This window comes from Cetorhinus maximus, chromosome 12 (assembly GCF_964194155.1).
Source record: "Cetorhinus maximus chromosome 12, sCetMax3.hap1.1, whole genome shotgun sequence".
NCBI lineage: Eukaryota > Metazoa > Chordata > Chondrichthyes > Lamniformes > Cetorhinidae > Cetorhinus > Cetorhinus maximus.
Genome location: NC_135890.1, coordinates 21,539,873 through 21,558,980, shown reverse-complemented (window position 1 = coordinate 21,558,980; position 19,108 = coordinate 21,539,873). Strand labels below are relative to the sequence as shown.

The 19,108-nt window shown below is 44.2% G+C and overlaps 1 protein-coding gene across 2 annotated transcripts in view; it reads left to right on the top strand.

Moving 5' to 3' along the window:
* shank3a (SH3 and multiple ankyrin repeat domains 3a) overlaps positions 1–19,108 on the top strand; it is a 1,183,771-nt gene that overhangs the window by 511,897 nt on the left and 652,766 nt on the right. For both annotated transcript variants that reach the window (XM_078553129.1, XM_078553130.1), the window contains exon 5: positions 12,908–12,979. In XM_078553129.1, coding sequence (XP_078409255.1) covers positions 12,908–12,979 — 72 coding nt within the window. The remainder of the gene's footprint in view (positions 1–12,907; positions 12,980–19,108) is intronic.

Below are 19,108 nucleotides of genomic sequence, written 5' to 3'. Positions count from 1 at the left end.
CGAGATGTTTGTGGAGTGAGGGTGGGTGGCACTCATTGTGAGGGAGAGGCAGCGTTTATTCCAATCATTTATTGTGGGACTATGCCAAGCCCAAGGTGTATTGTTTTGGGATTCGGCGCAGGCTGTGCGCCACCTTCCCCCTCCAACCCCATTTTCACATCTCACGTCTACTTGTGTGCATTTATAGTACCTGAAATACATGCAGTTTTTAAAAATTCATTCACGGGATGTGGGCTTCGCTGGCTGGGCCCATTTATTGCCCATCCCTAAAGCATATAGCATGGGGGAAGGTCATCACATCTGTGCTTACAGCAGCTTATAGTTATACAGTACTATTAACATAGTGAACTGTCCCTAAGGTACTTAACAGGAGTATTAGCGAATAAAATTTGGCATTTTCTCCGAGAGGTTTTAGGGAGCATCTTAAAGGAGAAAAGAGAGGTAAAGAGGCAGAGAGGTTTCGGGAGCGATTGCTAGAGCCGAGGTGCTTGGCAACTGAAAGCCACCAAGAGTGCAGCAGTTAAAATCAGGGATGCTCAAGAAGCAATAATAAGAGGAGTGCAGGTATCTTGGAGGGCTGTAGGTTTTCAGAGATTAGAGAAATAAGGAGGGGTTTGAGAACAAGGACGAGAATTTTAAAATTCTGTTGTTGCCAGACCAGAAGCTAAGATAAATCAGTGAGCACAGGGGGTGAAGGGTGAATGGGGCTTGCTGGGAATCAGGATATGGGATGCAGAGTTTTGGATGATCTCAAATTTATGTGGCATGGAAGATGGGAGGCTGAACGGGAGTATGTTGGAATAGCCAAATCGAGAAGCAACAAAGGCATGGATGATAGTTTCAGCAGATGAGCTGGGGTTGGGATGGTGGAGGTGCTGGTGATCAGACCATGTTATAGATGTGGTAATAGGCAGTGATGGTGCAAACATATGGTCAGAAGCTCATCTTCAGATAGGCTAAGGTTGTGAACACTCTGATTCAGCCTCAGGTAATAAACCTTACTCCCTTGATCTTTCTTCATAACCATTCCAGGTATCCACCTAAGAATTCACACTTTCTCCCTCTTTTCATCCTCCCTCCATCCCAATCTCTTCCCAATACCTTTTCTGCTCCACCCATTCATCCTCCACATGCTCGCTGTTTTGACTCTCCTTCCTCTCCATTCCACAACTATGCTCTCCTTTCCACCATCCTCCTCTCAGTCTCCCTATGCCTCATGTTCCAGAGTAGAAAGGACAGTATCTGATCTAGACCCCATCAGAGAGGAGATAACAATGCCCTTCTGTCTGCACAATGGATTTGAAGTTAACTCCCAGCGAGTGAAGGCTCACATCTGATCACTGTCTCACCCAATCTCCCATCAAAGAGAGGAAACCATCATCCCTTGTTCCTGGGCTTAATTTAATCCCACCTACCAGTGGGTGAAAAGACAGAGGGGTATAATTTTGTATGTGCTGTGCCTGTTTTGTAGGTGTAAAATGGCCACAAGCCATACCAGTTTAGTAGTGATGGCCTCCACTCATCTGCTTAGGATTTGGCCCTACTACTATAGTCACGGGACTTATTATTACGTGCCCAAGGCACGTATATAAAAAGGGTAAATGTGAACATATGAATTAGGAGCAGGAGTAGGCCACTTGGCCCTTCAAGCCTGCTCCGCAATTCAGTAAGATCATGGCTGATCTGATTGTAACCTCCACTCCACATTCCTGTCTACCCCTGATAACCTTTCACCTCCTTGTTTATCAAGCTCTGCCTTAAAACTATTCAAAGACTCTGCTTCCACTGCCTTTTGAGGAAGAGAGTTCCAAAGACTCATGACCCCCTGAGAGAAAACATTTCTCCTCATCTCTGTCTTAAATGAGCAACCATTTATTTTTAAACTATAACCCCTAGTTTTAGATTCTCCCACAAATGGAAACATCCTCTCCACATCCATTCTGACAAGACCCCTCAGAATCTTAAAGGTTTCAATCAAGTTGCTTCTTACTCTTCTAAACTCCAGTGATATACACTTAACCTGTCCGACCTTTCATCATAAGACAACTCATCCATTCCTGGTATTTGTCCAGTAAATCTTGTCTGAACTGCTTCTAATGCATGCACATCCTTCCTTACATAAGGAGATTAATAATGTACACAGTACTCCACATGTGGTCTCACAAGTGCCCTGTATAACTGGAGCATAATCTCCTACTTTTGTAATCAATTCCCCTCCCAATAAACAATTGCTTGCTGTACCTGCATACTTGCCTTTTGTGATTCATGCACTAGGACACACAGATCCTTCTGAAGCTCAGGGCTCTGCAACCTCTCATTATTTAGATAATATGTTTTTTATCCTCCCTGCCAAAATGGACAGTTTCACATTTACACACATTATACCCTATTTGCCAGATCTTTACCCACTCACTTAACCTATCTGTTACTTTGTAGCCTCCTTATGTCCTCTTCACAACTTACTTTCCTCCCTATCTTTGTGTCTGCAAATTTAGCAACCATACCTTCAGTCCCCTCATCTAAGTCATTTATATAAATTGTAAAAAGTTGAGGTCCCAGCACTGATCCCTGTGGCACACCACTCATTACATCCCGCCAACCAGAAAATGACCCATTTGTGGCTACCTTCTCCTTCCAGTTAGCTAGCCAATCTTCTATCCATGCCAATATGTTACCCCCTATATCATGAGCTTTTATTTTCCGCAATAACCTTTGATGTGGCACTTTATCAAATGCCTTCTGGAAACCTAAGTATAGTCCATCCGCCAGTTCCCCTTTATCCACAGAACATGTGATTCTTTCAAAGAATTCCAATAAATTGGTTAAACATGATTTCCCTTTCACAAAACCATGTTGACTCTGCCTGATTACCTTGAATTTTCTAAATTCCCTGCCATAACATCTTTAATAATAGCTTCTAACGTTTTCCCTATGACAGATGTTAAGCTAACTGGCCTGTAGGTTCCTGTTTTCCATCTCCGCCCCCCCCCACCCCCACCCTTTTTGAATAAAGGATTCATTTGCTATTTTCCAATGTAATGGGACCTTCCCCAAATCCAAGGATTTTTGGAAAATTAAAAACAATGCATCACTAGCCACTTCTTTCAAGCCCCTAAGGATGAAGTCCATCGGGACCCAGGGATTTGCCAGCCCACTGCTCTAACAACTTGCTCAACACCCCTTACCTGGTGATTGTAATTTGCCTGAGTTCCTCCCTCCCTTCCATTTCTTGATTTCCGGCTATTTCTGGGATGTTACTTGTGTCCTCTATAGTGAAGACCGATGCAAAATACTGGTTCAATTCACCTCCTTATTTTCCATTATTAATTCCCCAGACTCACTTTCTATAGGACCAACACATTTTGTTTAACTCTTTTCTTATTTAAATATCTATAGAAACTCTTACTATCCATCTTTATATTTCTAGCTATCTTTTTCTCATACTCTAATCTTTCCCTCCTCATTAATCTTTATGTTGCTCTTTGCTGTCCTTTATATTCTGTCCAGTCTTCTGATCTGCCGCCCATCTTTTTGAAATTATATATTTTTTCTTTAAGTTCAATGCTGTCTTTAACTTTTTTAATTAATCACTGATGATGGATCCACCCTCAGAAGTTTTGTTTCTCATTGCAATATATATATTCTGTGTATTCTGAAATAACCATTTAAAAATCTGCCATTGCATCTCTATTGGCCTATCCTTGAACCTCATTTGCCAGTTCACTTTAGCTAGCATTGCTTTCAGCCCTCATAATTGCCCTTATTTAAGTTTAAAATACTCGTCTCGGACCCACTCCTCTCTCTCTCTCAGGCTGAATGTAAAATTCAATCATATTATGATCACTGCCACCTAGGGATGCCCTCACTATGAGGTTATCAATTAACCCTATCTCATTGCACAATACCAGGTCTAGTATAGCCTGCTCTCTGGTTGGCTTGAGAATGTGCTGTTCGAAGAAACTATCTTTAAAACATTCTATAAACTCCTCATCTATGCTACCTTTGCCTATCTGATTTTTCCAGTCTATATGTAGATTTAAAAAAACCCCATGATTATCATTATACCTTTCTGAAAAGCTCCCATTATCTCTTCCTTTTATACTTTATACTAATTCTTGTTGAAGAACCTTTATCAAAATGAGTCAGTGGTAAATGGATCAGGCATGGGGCCTTGCCTGGAAAGCTGCTCCCACCTCTTCCTGGGATGTACCCAAGGGTCACCACCAGCATTGCAGTGGCCTGACATCAATATCTGCTTTTCCAGCACTTTAGGTGTCCACAGTTCATTGGTCTAATTTAAATGCGGCCTGAGGTCCAGTTTCATTCGGACCTTGGGCCTGCCTGTTCTGGCTCAGCTGGTAATATTCAGGTTTTATCCCAGAAGGGATGAAATTCATCTGGGGCAGCACTGGGAGATCGGCAATAGTAAGTTAGCAGCCTGCTTAACATCCTGCCTGAAGCTCTTCGTGGAAAAGAAAATTGGATGGAAAGTAAAATGTGCTGCCAAGTCACCGTTGCCTGTTTTGTGTGGCTTCTCAAAAAGAATTTCATGCTCAATGGCTAATCAATGCTCCCCCAGTTCCTTTATCAGGGAGGAGACCCCTGTTTGCCTGAATTTCACCCCGAGGGCCGGATTATCCCCTTTGAGGTGGAAATTGCAAGTCGGGAGATTTTCCGATTTTTCTTTTTGATCCTGCCTCCTTCCCCTGCAGTGCCCGCCCACACTAGTTTCATGGTGGGGTGGTGGAGATACGCTGGATCCAGGGCCATTGCCTCCCAAAGCAAGCCAGAGATGGTAATGGAGGTGGGCAGATGCTGAGGCAGACAGGTTAGATGGCCCACCTCCATTTAATGGGACATTGGCCCAGTTCTGTACATAAGTATTAGGCACCCTAGCCCTCACCCCTCAACATCAGGCCCCCACACAGACCCTACCACCCCCACTCATCCTCCCAAACTCCATGCCCCACCATGGCACCTGCATATCCCCCATGCCCCCTGCATATCCCCCATGCCCCCATACTCTCCCATGCGCACTCACCAATGTCCACTATGGACAGAACTTGAATCCGATAATAACATTGTGAAGTCTTTGAGATGCTCATGAAATGTTAAAAAAAGAAGACATTCAAACTCCACTTGGAAAAAAACCTTAATCCCATTAAGGGATCATAAAACTGTGAATTTAAACAAAGCTCACAGTCCCCTTGATAGCTGTATCAAAAGCCCCTGATGATCTGAATCCAATAATGGGTTTGTAGCTCTGCCATGCATACAAATGTGATTCCATTGCACAACTGTGTCAACAAAACCACCTAAGCTGAATACATTAAAGCCTTTCAAATAGCTAATCTGTTCCACTGCTTCAAAGGCTGAACAAGTGCCTGATCTGTCAGTCTATGAAAAGGTCAAAGCACAGGGTACAACTGACATAGTGAAGTCTGAATCTCAGTACTGTTGAATGCAGAAGAACACTTTTTCCACCTGACAAATTAATCTAATGCATCTGAAAGACTTGTCCACTTTAACAATGCTGTTCAATTTAAAGGTTTCTTTTAAACTTACCTGTCAAAATGTTCTGGACTCCAGAAATGGTTCATGGTAACTCTGAGCTGGTATGCACACATCACCTTAAGAAGCTGGCCTGACTCCATGAAAATTGCAGGGGCCTGAAATCACCACCCCTGCAAAGGAGCCGCAAGCATTGGGATTGCTGCTGTGGACTCACGAGCTGCACCCTTATCGCGTACCCTTAAAAATACTACATGACTGGAAGGGGCGCAGGAATCCTAAATTTGGATCCCGCCACACCCCTCCCCCGCACCCCCCTCTTGCCCCTGTGACGTTGGGACGGCAAAACCCATTCCCAGGTCTCAGAAGTGAAACCTGGTGCCTGGTCTGCTGCCTCAGCTGGTCCCTGCGAATAATGTTCTCTGCTGTGGGATCAGCTGTGTTGTCCTCACAGTTAGCACTGATTGGTGCAGAAATGGATATCAGGCTTCAGTGAGCTTCAATAGGAAGTGTCTGTTTTGTCACTGAACCAACAATTATTACCTTTTTCTCAATTATTTTGTGACAACGTGTTTATTAAATGTTTTATCATGAGATGTCACTTATCTCAGCAGGAAACAATACACAGCAAAGCCAAACCTGTATGGTGTGCAATTAAAATCCGTCCCATTTGTTTAACTCTTGTGTTAATTTGCTACAGAGACAGAATAATAACTATTACGGTGCTGCGCTTGTGGTATCCCAGTCCTTTACACAAAGTCATTGAAGGGGACAGATTACTTCTGCACATTTATGCAATTATTCGTGAATCCTCACCGTCGAATGCAGTAAAAAGAATTTTTGTAGGAAAAATACATATGGCCCAAGATAGATCTCATCCCCACTGGCCCATGTTCTCACCATATCCCTCAACTCCATGTTCCCACCTTATTCCTCAATCCTGCCTCCCTACATTTTCATGATATCCCCTCAGCCCTATCTAGTCATTTCTCCCCATATCGTTCAGTCGTCAGACTGCTATGGAGATATTACTCGGGGTTACCTATGGTCTGTGAGAAGCTGCCATGTCAAAGGTCCTCTGAGCTGCTGTCACCGGTTATTGAATCTTCTCTCCAATCATGTTTGAGACTGGTTGGTTCTTTGTTCACGTCTTCGCTCGGAGCTTACAGTCCAACTTGAACCACTGGTTCATTTCTCTCAGTGTTTTAAAATCGCTGGGTTACATCGATCTTCGTTTAGAAACAGGAATTTTGGGTGGGATTTCCTGCCCCTGCCTGCCGCTGGGGTCATCCAGTCCCGCTGAACGTCACTGGACTGTTGGCTGGGCCGCTGAACCTCCCGAGGTGGGTCCCACCATGATGGGGCCAGAAAATCCTGGCCATTGAAAATTTATGTCACAGAAGGAGGCCATTCAGCCCATCGCATTGGTGCTGGCTGCAAAACAGCTATCCTGTCTAAACCCACTTTCCAGCTTTTGGTGCGTCACGTTAGAGGTTTGTGCATATGGAAATATTCTTAAAAAGCTGTGAGGGTTTCTGCTTGTACCATCCACAGGCAGCTCATCACCCTCTGGATGAAAAATACCCCCACAGCCCCCGTCTAATCCTTCCTGCCTCTCAAGCAAATTGTGGATCCTTTTTGTCTCTTTCCCTTGGATACCATTGTGGGGGGGGAATTTTCCCCTCGTCGGGCGGGCCTGGGAGTAGCTGCGCAACTGTCCACTGCCCTCGACCGGGCCCTGGCCAGTTAATTAATGGCCAATTAACGGCCAGCCAGACAGCGTGAAATGAGCACTGACAACCTCAGCGCTGCCGGGGTGGGGGTGGGAGGAGCGCGAGCGTTGAAGTCTGCGCATGCACGCAGGTACACTCACTGAAAGCTCCCTGAAGGCACAGAGCTGCCTCAGGGAGCTGAAGGTTTTTAACCTGAAAAATAAAGATTTTACATATGAGATAAATATGTCCCCACATGTGACTCAGTCACGTGAAGAGGAGCATGCAAAAAAGGATGTTGAAAAATATTTATTGTTGTTTTAGTAAGCGCTGGAAACCTCATCCCATGGAAGAGGTTTCGTTAAAAATGCAAAGGCCGCCTGGCCCATTCGCCTGCCCGCCCACCAAACAGCTGAGCAGGCAGCGAAAAACCCAACGTTATTAATTACTTCAAGGCCTTAATGGGCCTCTTAATTGTCAGCGGCTGCACTGCCAACTCTCGCGCACGCCGACCAACCGAAAGATCGCGAGAGTGTGCGATGACCTTGGGACACTCGCCCAATGTCATCGCGCACTATTTCACTCCCGTTCGGGTGGGGCGTGCGCCTGCCCACGGGACGAAAAGTTCTGCCCCACGGAACTTTGCTCTTCTGACCAGTCTGGCGTGTAAGATCTTGTCAAGAGCCTTGCTAAAATCCATGTAGACTACATCAATGACACTGCCCACAATGAGCATCCTTGTTACCTCCTCAAACAAATTCAATCAGGTTAGTCCGCACGACTTTTCCGTAACAAATCCATGCTGACTGTCATTGATTATCCGTGCCTTTGTAAGTGACCACTGTATTTATACTGCCCCTCAGAATTTTTTCCAATAATTTTCTCACCACCAAGGTTAGGCTGGACTGGCTTATAATTACTCAGTCTATATCTTCCTCTCTTTTTTAAACAGTATAATAACAGCAGTTCTCCAGTGCCACGCCTGTAGCTAGAGAGTACTGCAAAATGATGATCAGAACCTCTGTTATTTTCTCCTTTGCTTCTCTGAGTAGACTGGTACTGGCAATTTATCTAACTCCAAAGGTACTAAATCCCTTTATATATCATCTCTCACTATATTTATCCTATCCAATATTTCACACTTCTCTTTAACTACAATGGGCTGAGTTTTCAAGCTACCCAAAGCCGGAAACTGAGGCCAGAGAGATGGCCTGAAAATACAGGCGCCAGCCGGCATGTCAGTCCCGGGCACTGGTCTTTTTGGGGAACAAGCTCAGTGCCTGGGAAAGCTGCCTGCCCTCATGAGGCAGACAGGCAGTCAGGCTCATCACGAGCTTTGTTAAAGATAAGTTTAGGAGGGCGACTGAGATTTTCCAGTTGGCTCCCAGTCTCCTGATGTGACAGGGGGCAGATCAACTGCCTAGAGGGTAGACACACATTGTGGTGCTGGCAGACTTGTCAGCTCTTCCTGCGTGCCTTGGTCGAAAAGGGCTTGTACTCGCAGGCTTCTGACTCAGGCAAGAGTGCTACCCAGTGAGCATATGCTGACATATTTCACATCTGATGTAAGCACATGAAAAGGAGGGTGCCAAGTTAGAAATCAATATACTTCTTCCTTCACCCACATACTACCTGAGAGTTAGAAGGTGCCTGTGAGGAAAAATACCCACAATCCTCTTTTGCCAGTGATGGAAAAGCAAAGGTCGCCTATAATCCTTAGCCACCCAGATAATGAATTATGTAATGGAGTAAGTACCAATTGGCCCTTCTCCTTTCACCTGGTCCTCATCACCCCCTCCATTTAAATATTTTAAGAAACACCTTGGACTTCTGGGAAAATGGGTGTGGAGTGGTGGGGTGTTTCAATGTGGTGACAATCCAACAGGACATGCACCTGGCAACCATAGGAGCTGACAACATAGAAGGAGGCCATTTGGCTCAAGTGTCAGTACCAACTCTATGATAGAGCAATCCAAAGCCAATCCCACTGCCCTACAGTTGACTTGTAAGGACATTACTCTTAACCAGTAGGGGAGCCTTACAAATAACTCACATTGTCATAAAAACTGTGCCTTTCCATTTCAGCATTAAAGGAAACCTACTTCCTTCATATCATTGATATTGGCGCGTGGAGAGTCCAAGTGAGGACAACATGCTTGGCAGCGATCCCCTCTGTGGTTGAATAGCCTCCAAACATTTGTAACATCAGCTCAAAAATGAGGAATGGTCAATTTTGTTATCGGGTTCGGCAAGAGGGGAAGAGGGAATAAGGCATTGGTGGAAGTGATATGGGAAAAGGATTGTAGTTAACATGCTGCAAATTAATTTAAAGGAAAATTCACACTTAATATGGAATCTAATTAGATGTAAACAGAAGGGTTAATCCTCTCTGCAGAATAGATATCTAATTCAAAACAGATGACACGGGCACAAAGAATCTTTGAAGTGCTGGATCAGTAGATAATAGCTAGCCCAGAATAACAATTAATGTCTCTATGCCAGAATGTAGTTGGGCCCTGACCTCTCTCCATATTAGTTTATGTATCTTGTCAGATTAATTCTGTTGTTAGTCATTCCCAGGCATAGTCCCCTGGTTCCCATTCGCAGTGTGTTTGACTTGTATCAAGTCGGTCCACTCCTCTTCCCTCTCTTCCCTCACTTTTGGAATCACATAATTAAAGTTTGCAGAATGCAACAGTTCAATCTTGCTCCATAGAATCTACTTTTTCAATGGTAACTCCACATTCATGACTTCCGTGGACTCTGTTATTGGTATAAAGATACAGTTAGGTGTGTGGCAATGTTGCTGGATTAATAATTCAAAGAATGTGAGTTCATATCCCGTTGTGGCAGATTGGGGATTTGAATTCAGTTTAAAAAAAAAACTATTAAGCCGCTCAGTCGTATCATTGGGTTGAGCAATAAATGCTCAGTGACACTCACGTCCCGAGAACAAATATTTATTAAATTAGTACACAGAGAGACACAGAAAGGGATTTGCAGTACTCAGAAGCTCAGTGTACAGTGTGGTGAAGCTATTAAAAAGCTAAAAGAATGCTGGACTCCCAAAGCAGAAGTCAACAGGGCTTATAATTTTGCTAATTAATTCTGGGGATGTGGGTAAAACTGCTAAAACTGTATATATTGCTCTTCCTTAGCTTCCTGGTGATGATAGTGGCCGCCGCTTTGAGCCACTGTATTCGAAGGTCTTGAAGCAACTGAGAGTCCTCAGTGCTCGGCCACCTCAGAGGGAAATACGAGTTAACTACATTGGTGTGGGACTGGAGTCACATGCAGGCCAGATAGGGTATGGACTGCAGGTTTCCTTCTCTAAAGGAAACTAGTAAACCCGTTGGGTTTTACTGACATTTTAACAGCTTGTGGTCACTTTTACTGATCCCAGTTTTTAATTTCCAGACTTTTGACATGGAATTCAAGCTCTCAAACTCATATTCCCCGGATTACTAGTTCAGTAACATAACGGAATTTAATGCCCTCCGCCTTGGCAAGTTTGGTAGTTGGGGTCGTTTAATCAGGCGGGTGGGTGGCTGGAGGGAACTTTGCTGCCTATCCACCTTCACTGATTAAGTCTGTGGTGGGATGGCTCATGGACAGCCTTACCACCAGCACCACCAGCACCTCCAACTGCCAATTGAGGCCCTTAAGTGGACAATTAATGCCCACTTAGGGCCTCATCCCACCGCCAATGGTATTAACCCAGTGTCTGGGATGGCAGGGGGCTCGCCATGTGGGGAGCATGACAGGCAGCCTTCTACAAGGTGGGTGGGACCCTCATTCAAAGACAATCAAGTGCCTGATCGAGCGACCTGGCATCGAGGAGGGGGGCTTCCCAGAGAGCCACCCCCCCGCGACCTTGCTGTGGACACCCACCTCCCCTGCAACCCACCCCCCCCTTCAACCTCCGTTCCACCATCACCCTCCTGGGACCCAGTGATGATATAAGGCCTCAGGTGGTGTCATACCAGCAGCAGCCACTGCTTCCCCGTGCTGCTGCCATCCAATTGAGCTGCTGGCCTGTGATTGGCCGGCAGCTCTTGGTGGGCCCTTGACCCCGGGGAAAGCCCACCGCTGTCTAGTTAAGTGACTGAGTGGCACTTAATTCGGTGGGCCTTCCCTAAAAGAGGTGACACAGGGCACTTGCTGGCTTTCTGGCGTGCAGGATAACCTGGCAGCGAAGGTAGTTGAGTGCAAAAGCGAAATACTGTGGATGCAGGAAATCTGAAATAAAACCGGAAAATGCTGGGAATACTCAGCAGGACAGGAAGCATCTGTGCAGAGATGAACAGAGGTTTTCCTCAGGTCTCCTCCATTAAATATCACCTATATCGACTATGCGATCATTTCAAAGCTATGTAATGTATAGGGAAGACTGCTTGAATACTGTGAACAGTTATAGTCGGCTATAATGACATTGCAGGGAGTGCAGGGGAGAACAAGAATATCCTCAGGTGTAACGGGGATAAGGCAGGAAGGTCAGCAGAACTCAAACATGCAGTCAAAGAGAAGAAGGGACTTCATTCAGCAATCCTGCCTCTAGGATAGAAGACTGTGGGTCCAAATCCCACTCTAGGACATGGCATATATTTTGGGCTAGCAAGTCAGTGCTGTTGTCAGATAATGCTACATCTTTTTGGATGAGATGTTAAACTGAAGCCCTATCTGTCGGCTCAGGTAAAGTAAAAGATGCCGTGCAGGGAGTTCTCCTGGTGTCTTGGTAACATTTCTCTCTCAACCGACACAATCAAAATCAGATTAACTGGTTATTCATCTTGTTTGCTGTTTGGCAGACCCTGCCATATGCCAATTGGTGACTGCATTTGTCTGCATAACACTGCTTAAAGAGCATTTCATTGGCCGTGACATAAGGCATTCTATAAATGCAAATCTTGTTTTCAAAGTATTAAATATGTGTTAAATATGTAGAGAATGTTAATTCAGAGTAGTCTTTCACTGGCATTTAGAGCAAAGAGCACGCAGGATAATCTGACAGCTGGGATAGTTAAGTGCAAAAGCAAAATACTGTGGATGCTGGTAATCTGAAATAAAAACAGAAAAGAGGCAGTAGCTGTGCAGAGATTAACAGGGTTAATATTTCAGGCTGATGACCCATCACCAGTAGGTAGCTGAGTGATTTATTCAGGAAGTTTAAATATATTTGGATGCTGGTTGAATTGAATGCCATGCAGGGTTATTGAAATATTTGGCTGGGTGAGGCTAGTGCTGGGTCAGACTGGTTTGGACAAGTTGGATTTCACTCTACTTCCAATATGTACGATGTCATTGCTGGTGATTACAATTCCCGTTTCAAGCTATGGATTTTTAAATGGAGAAGTGCTAAGAAATGAAGTGAGCCATTTTAGCAGAATTCAAAAGTAAAGTCTTACTCATCAAACAGCAGCTATCTTACAAGTTCCACTTTATACTAAGTACCTCATCAGAGAGGAGACTGGCAGCTTCTATGTAAACTCAAGTTGAACCGTGTCCCAGGAATATGAAGCAAGTCTCTAACCCACTGGATTACCCAGAACCCAGCAGAAGGCAAACCTTTGTAATGGTTAGATTTGAAACCAGGTGTCCAGATGAAAGGTCAGCGTCTGACTCACAACACCATCAGTTCCCCATCACTTACTGGTGTAACTTTTTCTTCTTTCTCCTTTTTGCAGTTCCGGTATAAGAAACGAGTGTACAGCCAGAGTCATATAGAAGAGAAACAGCTGGCCAAGCTGCACACAAAGGTAGGTGCCCCCTAGGTTCAGTGATGAACATAGGGATGGTTTAAGAATCAAGACATTTGAGGTTTATTGCAACATTCACTCCATTATCAAGGTTCCTGCCTCAGCTCATTTTCTGACTAATACCCTCGCCCATGCTTTTACTACCTCTTGATTTGGCTATTCCAATGCTCTCCTGGCCTGTCTCCCATCTGGCACCCTCCAAAAACTTGAACTCATCCAAAAACTTGGCTGCCTGTAGCTAAGCCCTGCTCACCATCATCCACGTGCTTGCTGATCTAGATTGGTATGGCAACACCTTCATTTTAAAATGTTCATCCATGTTTTCAATATCTCTGTGACCTCTCCCCTCCATAGCTCTAACCTTTGCAGCCCAACAATCCTCCAAGATACCTGTGTTACTCTAATTCTGGCCTCTAGAGCATCCCTGATCTTAAGCCCTCCATCTTTGGCTGCCTTGTCTTCAGCTCTAAATTCTGTAATTTGCTGTCTAAACCTCTTGTCTCTCTCCTCCATTAAGGCACTCCTGAAAACATTCCTCTTTGACCAAATTTTTAATCATCTGCCCTGATACCTGCTCCTGTGGCTCATTGTCAAAGTTTGATTAATAACAATCTTGTGAAGGGCTTTGGGACATTTTGCCAAGTTAAAGGCAGTATGTAAATGCAAATGTTTGTTGTTGTTGAAGACGCCCTTCATTTTGTCTTTATCAAGATTGACGGCATCTGTCTGCTTTCTGACTTCAATATTAGCTTCAAGGACAGCAACTAATCACATATGAAGACTGGTACCTTGTACAGCAGAACCAGATGCTCCCAGTTTTTGTATGTTCAGAGTCATTACACCACAATGTAACCACTAGGGAGGCAGCTGGAGGGTATTGGAGCAATGTTGATCCAACTTTTAATCTTTCATTTCTTGTGACATGAACTTCATTGGCAAAGCCAGCATTTATTGCCCATTTCTAGGTTGCCCTGGGATGGCAGTGATGGCCTGCCTCCTTGGTTTCTGTCACTAATTTCCAAGCCAGAAAGAACAACCGGTATTAATCTCAAAACCTTTCATAATTTTGAAAACCACAATAATATTTTGATTTAACTGTCTCTGCTCTAAGGTGGAGAAAACAATTTTCCAAGTTTTTCTTCTTCGTGGTATTCTACGCTAATATTATGTCAGCTATGGCTCAATTGGGAGCATTCTCACCCCTGAATCTGAATGTTGTGGCTTTAAGTCGCACTCCAGGACACAGGCACCAAAATCAAGGCTGTGCAGTACTGCAGGAGGTGCCATCCTTCGGTTGAGATATTAAACCCAAGACCCTGTCTGCCCCTTACGGGTGGGTGTAAAAGATCACGTGGCACTACTTCGAAGGAGAGCAGCGGAGTTGTTCCTCACATCCTGGCCAATATATATCCCGAAATGAATATCACAGAAACAAATTATCTGGCCATTATCACATTGCTGTTACAATATCAACATTCGGCAGTGCTGGAAATCGGAAATAAAAACAGAAACTGCTGGAAATACTCAGCAGGCCAGGTAGCCTCTGTGGAGGGCAAAATGGAGTTAACATTTCAGGTCTGTGACCATATTTATCAAGTGCTGGTTCAATGAAGTGACCTTTTGACTTGTTTGCTCTGTGAATTGTAATGAGAGGTTTAATGAATCCCTATTCCATTGCTTTCTGTTGGAACCATCAGCATCAGGAGAAGCCTGGTCTGCACCATCCCATCCTTTGAAATGATAGAGGGGTGGGTGTGGGTGGCTTTGGGTAATACAACACAGGATTGTCTGGTTTGCATGAGGTCATCACAGTTGGTTACCCAGTATCAGGTATTTTGTGACTCCGGCGAATTTTCTAATATATTTGTCTTTGGAATAATGACAACACTTGACGGAGGGCAAGGAACCATCAGAGGAAGAGTGTGCTGCTATCAGCAGTACTTTTTTTCCAGATTTTTCATGGGAAGTGAACCACTGTCAGACATCCAGACATAATCTGTTTATTCAGGTGAGTGTAGACTGAGCCAGTACTTGGACATCAATCATTTTGGACAATGGACCCCGGCGGAGGAGAGGGCTCCACCAATCTGAATGAGGGATCCCCAGCTTGCCAGGACTTATTGAGCAACTGGCTAGTTTGTGAATGGCCAATGCTAATGCTTTGTGCTAAAAAAGACACTGCTTTCCCAGAGTCAGACTGACCATGAGTGGGTAGCAGTGAGAAGAGAACTCATGGTCCCTCTCTCTCTCTCTAGCCATTCTTCAAGCATGTGCCCTGTCTGTATCTGACCAGCCAAACACCACAGGCAACATCTTCAATGTAAACCAAACAGCTGCTGACTTCAGATGAAAGGGCAGATTGTCCGTCAAGACTTTAAATCACCTTTGCATAGAATCCAAAAAAATCAGCGAACATGACCTGAAACCACCCAGTGATCAAGCTCCGGGATTCGTATATGATTGACTTTCTTTTGGACACTCTTAAGCAATTTAACCTACCCTCCCTCCTTATAACCTCCTTCTGTGAGTGTGAGAATCTCTTGGATGCACGTGTAGGTGTTAGTTGGAGTGTTTTTATTATTTTTGAGCTGAGGTGTTAAGGACAATTGACACCGTTTCCTTTTCTTTTAAAACTTATGGGAAAACCTGTTTGTGTGTGTCACAGCACTTAAACAGTTAAATACTCACTAGGTTGGCAATCCAATTCTTTTAAAACACCTGTTGCGGTCAACCGAGAAGGAAACTATTCTACCACTTTTCAGCTGGGTGTAACAATATGGACACAGAATGTTCAGCATGTGAGAAATCGCAAGTGGTGCTAAACATTGTGCAATCATCAGCAAATATTCCCACTTCTGACCTTATGATGGAAGGAAGGTCATTGCTAGAGAAGATGGTTGGGCCGAGGACACTACCCTGAGGAACTCCTGCAGCAATGTCCTGAGGCTGAGATGACTGACCTCCAACAACGACAATCACCACCGTCTTCCTTTGAACTAGGTACGACTCTAACTAGTGGAAAGTTTTTTTCCCTGATTCTCATTGACTTCAATTTTGCAAGGGCTCCTTGATGCCACACTGGGTCAAAGGCTGCATTCATATCAAGGGCGGTCACTCTCACCTTACCTGGTAATGAGTGAGCAGTTTGACCTGATTCGAATAAACTTTTACTATCTCTTTCCCTGCCCCCAATGCATTGTCAATCAAAACTCTGGATTTAATTTCTAACAGGATCTTTTGTTTTCTCAGTAAAATTTAATGCTACCTCTCTAAGCTCCCCAATGACTTTGCAATGGATCAATAACGCTACTACCAGCTAACTGAATTGTGCAGCTAACTGTAAACAATGCTTTGGGATCCTTGATTATCCCAAAGTTGTTACTATTTGAGTCAGTTTTCTATCACAAAGTAAGAATATTTACAGAGAGACCGTTTAATTCTTTAAAAACCCGTGGCACTTTAAAGATCTCAACCCCACCTGCTCACCATATCCATCAACCCCACCAATCCACCTTCTCACTGCATTTCTCAACCACCCAACTATCTTCTCACCATATTTCTCAACCTCACTAGCCACTTTCACCCCTTGTACTTTAATCCTTTCTCAATCCACAAACATATCTAAGTATCTTTTACAGGGTATGGTATCATCGTGGTTATGTTAATGGACGGGTAATCCAGAGGCTCAGACTAATGATACGGAGATGTGAGTCCGAATCCTACCACGCAGCTGGGGAATTTAGATTTAGTTTATTAAATAAGTCTAGAGTAAATAGCGAGTATCAGTAATGGTGACCATAAAACTACCAGATTGTCGTAAAAACTCATCTGGTTCATTAATAATATTGAGGGAAGGGAATCTGTTATCCTTACCTGGTCGAGTGGATGATCCAGCTTAGCCTCCTCCTGAGGGCTCCACCAGCACAGATGGCAGCCTTCAGCCAATTTTATTCATTCCACATGATATGAAGAAACAGCTCAGCACACTGGATACAACAAACACTGCGGACCCTGACAACCCACCAGCTATTGTACAGAAGACTTGTGCTCCAGAACTAGCCCTACCCTTAGCCAAGCTGTTCCAGTACATATGCAACATTGACATACAACTTACATCATGGAAAATTGCCCATCCGTGTCCTGTCCACAAGAAATAGGATAAATCCAATCCAGCCAATATTGCCCCATCAGTCTACTTTCGATCATCAGCAAAGTGATGGAAGGTGTCGTTGACAGTGCTATCAAGCAGCACCTACTCACCAATAACTTTCTCATCAGTGCTCAGTTTGGGTTGCAACAAGATCAGCCAGCTCCAAACTTCATTACAGTTTTGTTCCAAACATGGACAAAAGAGCTGAATTCTAGAGGTGAGGTGAGAGTGACTGCCCTTAATATTAAGGTAAAATTTGACCAAATGTGACATCAAGGATCCCTAGTAAAATTGAACTCAATGAGAATCAAGGGGCAACTCTACTGGCTGGAGTTAAATCTAGCACAAAAGGAAGAGAGATATTTGTGGTTGTTGGAGGTCAGTCATCTCAGCTCCAGGACATCACTGCAGGAGTATCTCATGGTAGTGTCCTAGACCCAACCATATTAAGCTGCTTCATCAATGACATTTGCTTCATCATAAGATCAGAAGTGGGGATGTTTGCAGTGTTCTATTCCCATTGGTTTTTTTTATTCATTCATGTGGGTGCTGCTGGCTAGGCCAGCATTTATTGCCTGTCCCTAACTGCCATTGTTCAGAGGGCATTTAAGAGTCAACCACATTGTTATGGGTCAGACCAGGTGAGGACAGCAGATTTCCTTCCCTGAAGGACATTAGTGAACCAGATGGGTTTTTACAGCAATCGACAATGGTTTCGTGGTCATCATCAGGCTTTTAATTCCAGATTTTTATTGAATTCAAATTCCGCCATCTGCCATGTCGGGATTCGAACCTGGGTCCCCAGACCATTACCCTGGGTTTCTGGATTACTAGTCTACCACTACACCACCGCCTCCCCACAAATTATGACTGGTCAGGTAATGAAGCTGGCCTTGTCTACATGCAGCAAGACCTGGAAAACATTCAGGCTTGGACTGAGAAATGCAAGTAACATTTGTGCCACAGAAGTGCCAGGCAATGCCCATCTTCACCAAGATAAGAGTCTTAAATGCCTCTTCTTGACATTCAACAGCATTATCATCACTGAAACTCCCATCATCAACATGCTGGGCTGGAAGCTGAACTGGACTAGCCATAGTAATACTGTGACTACAAGAGCAGTCAGGGGCTGGGTATTCTGCAGCAAGTGACTTACCCCCTGACTTCCCAAAGTCTTTCCAACATCTAAAAGGCACAAGTGAAGAGTGTGATGGAATAGTCTTCACTTGCTTGCATGAGTGCCGCTCCAACAACACTCAAGTAGGTTGACACCATCCAGGGTCAAAGCAACCTGCTTGATTTGTACCATCCACCACCTTAAACATACACTCCCTCCAACATTGCATGCACCATGTGTACTACCTATAAGATGCACTGTAGCAACTCACCAAAGCTTATTTGACACCACCTTCTAAACCCATGATCCCTAATACCTAGAAGGGCAAAAGCAGCAGGCTCATGGTTTAGCACTACCTGCAAATTACACCCCCCCACCCCAAGTTTCCCACCATCCTGACTTGGAAATATATCGCTGTTGGATCAAAATCCTCAAACCACTACCTGACTTCACCGATTGTATACCTATATCACACGGTCTGCAAGAATGAGGCCCATTGCCACCCGCTAAAGGGTAATTGGGGATTGTCAATAATTGCTTGCCTTGTCAGCAACACCTACATCCCAAGAACAAATGAAAAAGATCAGAATGAAATCTGCAGATTTTTTGTTTTAACGCTCACGTGTTCGGTAAGGTTCTCTGTTTCCCTGTCATCCTCTAATCTGGTTGGAATATGAAATCTTTGCTGATTCACAGATAATCACTATTTGTACATCACTGATTTGTAAATCCTGTGTATTTTGATAGCTGTAATAGAAATTCAATTACTGACTTTCTGACCGATCTGCCACAGTGCAGACAACTAATAACCCCGTCTGGAAAAACATGGGCACCCAAGATCCAACAGCATCTGTGAGGAGAA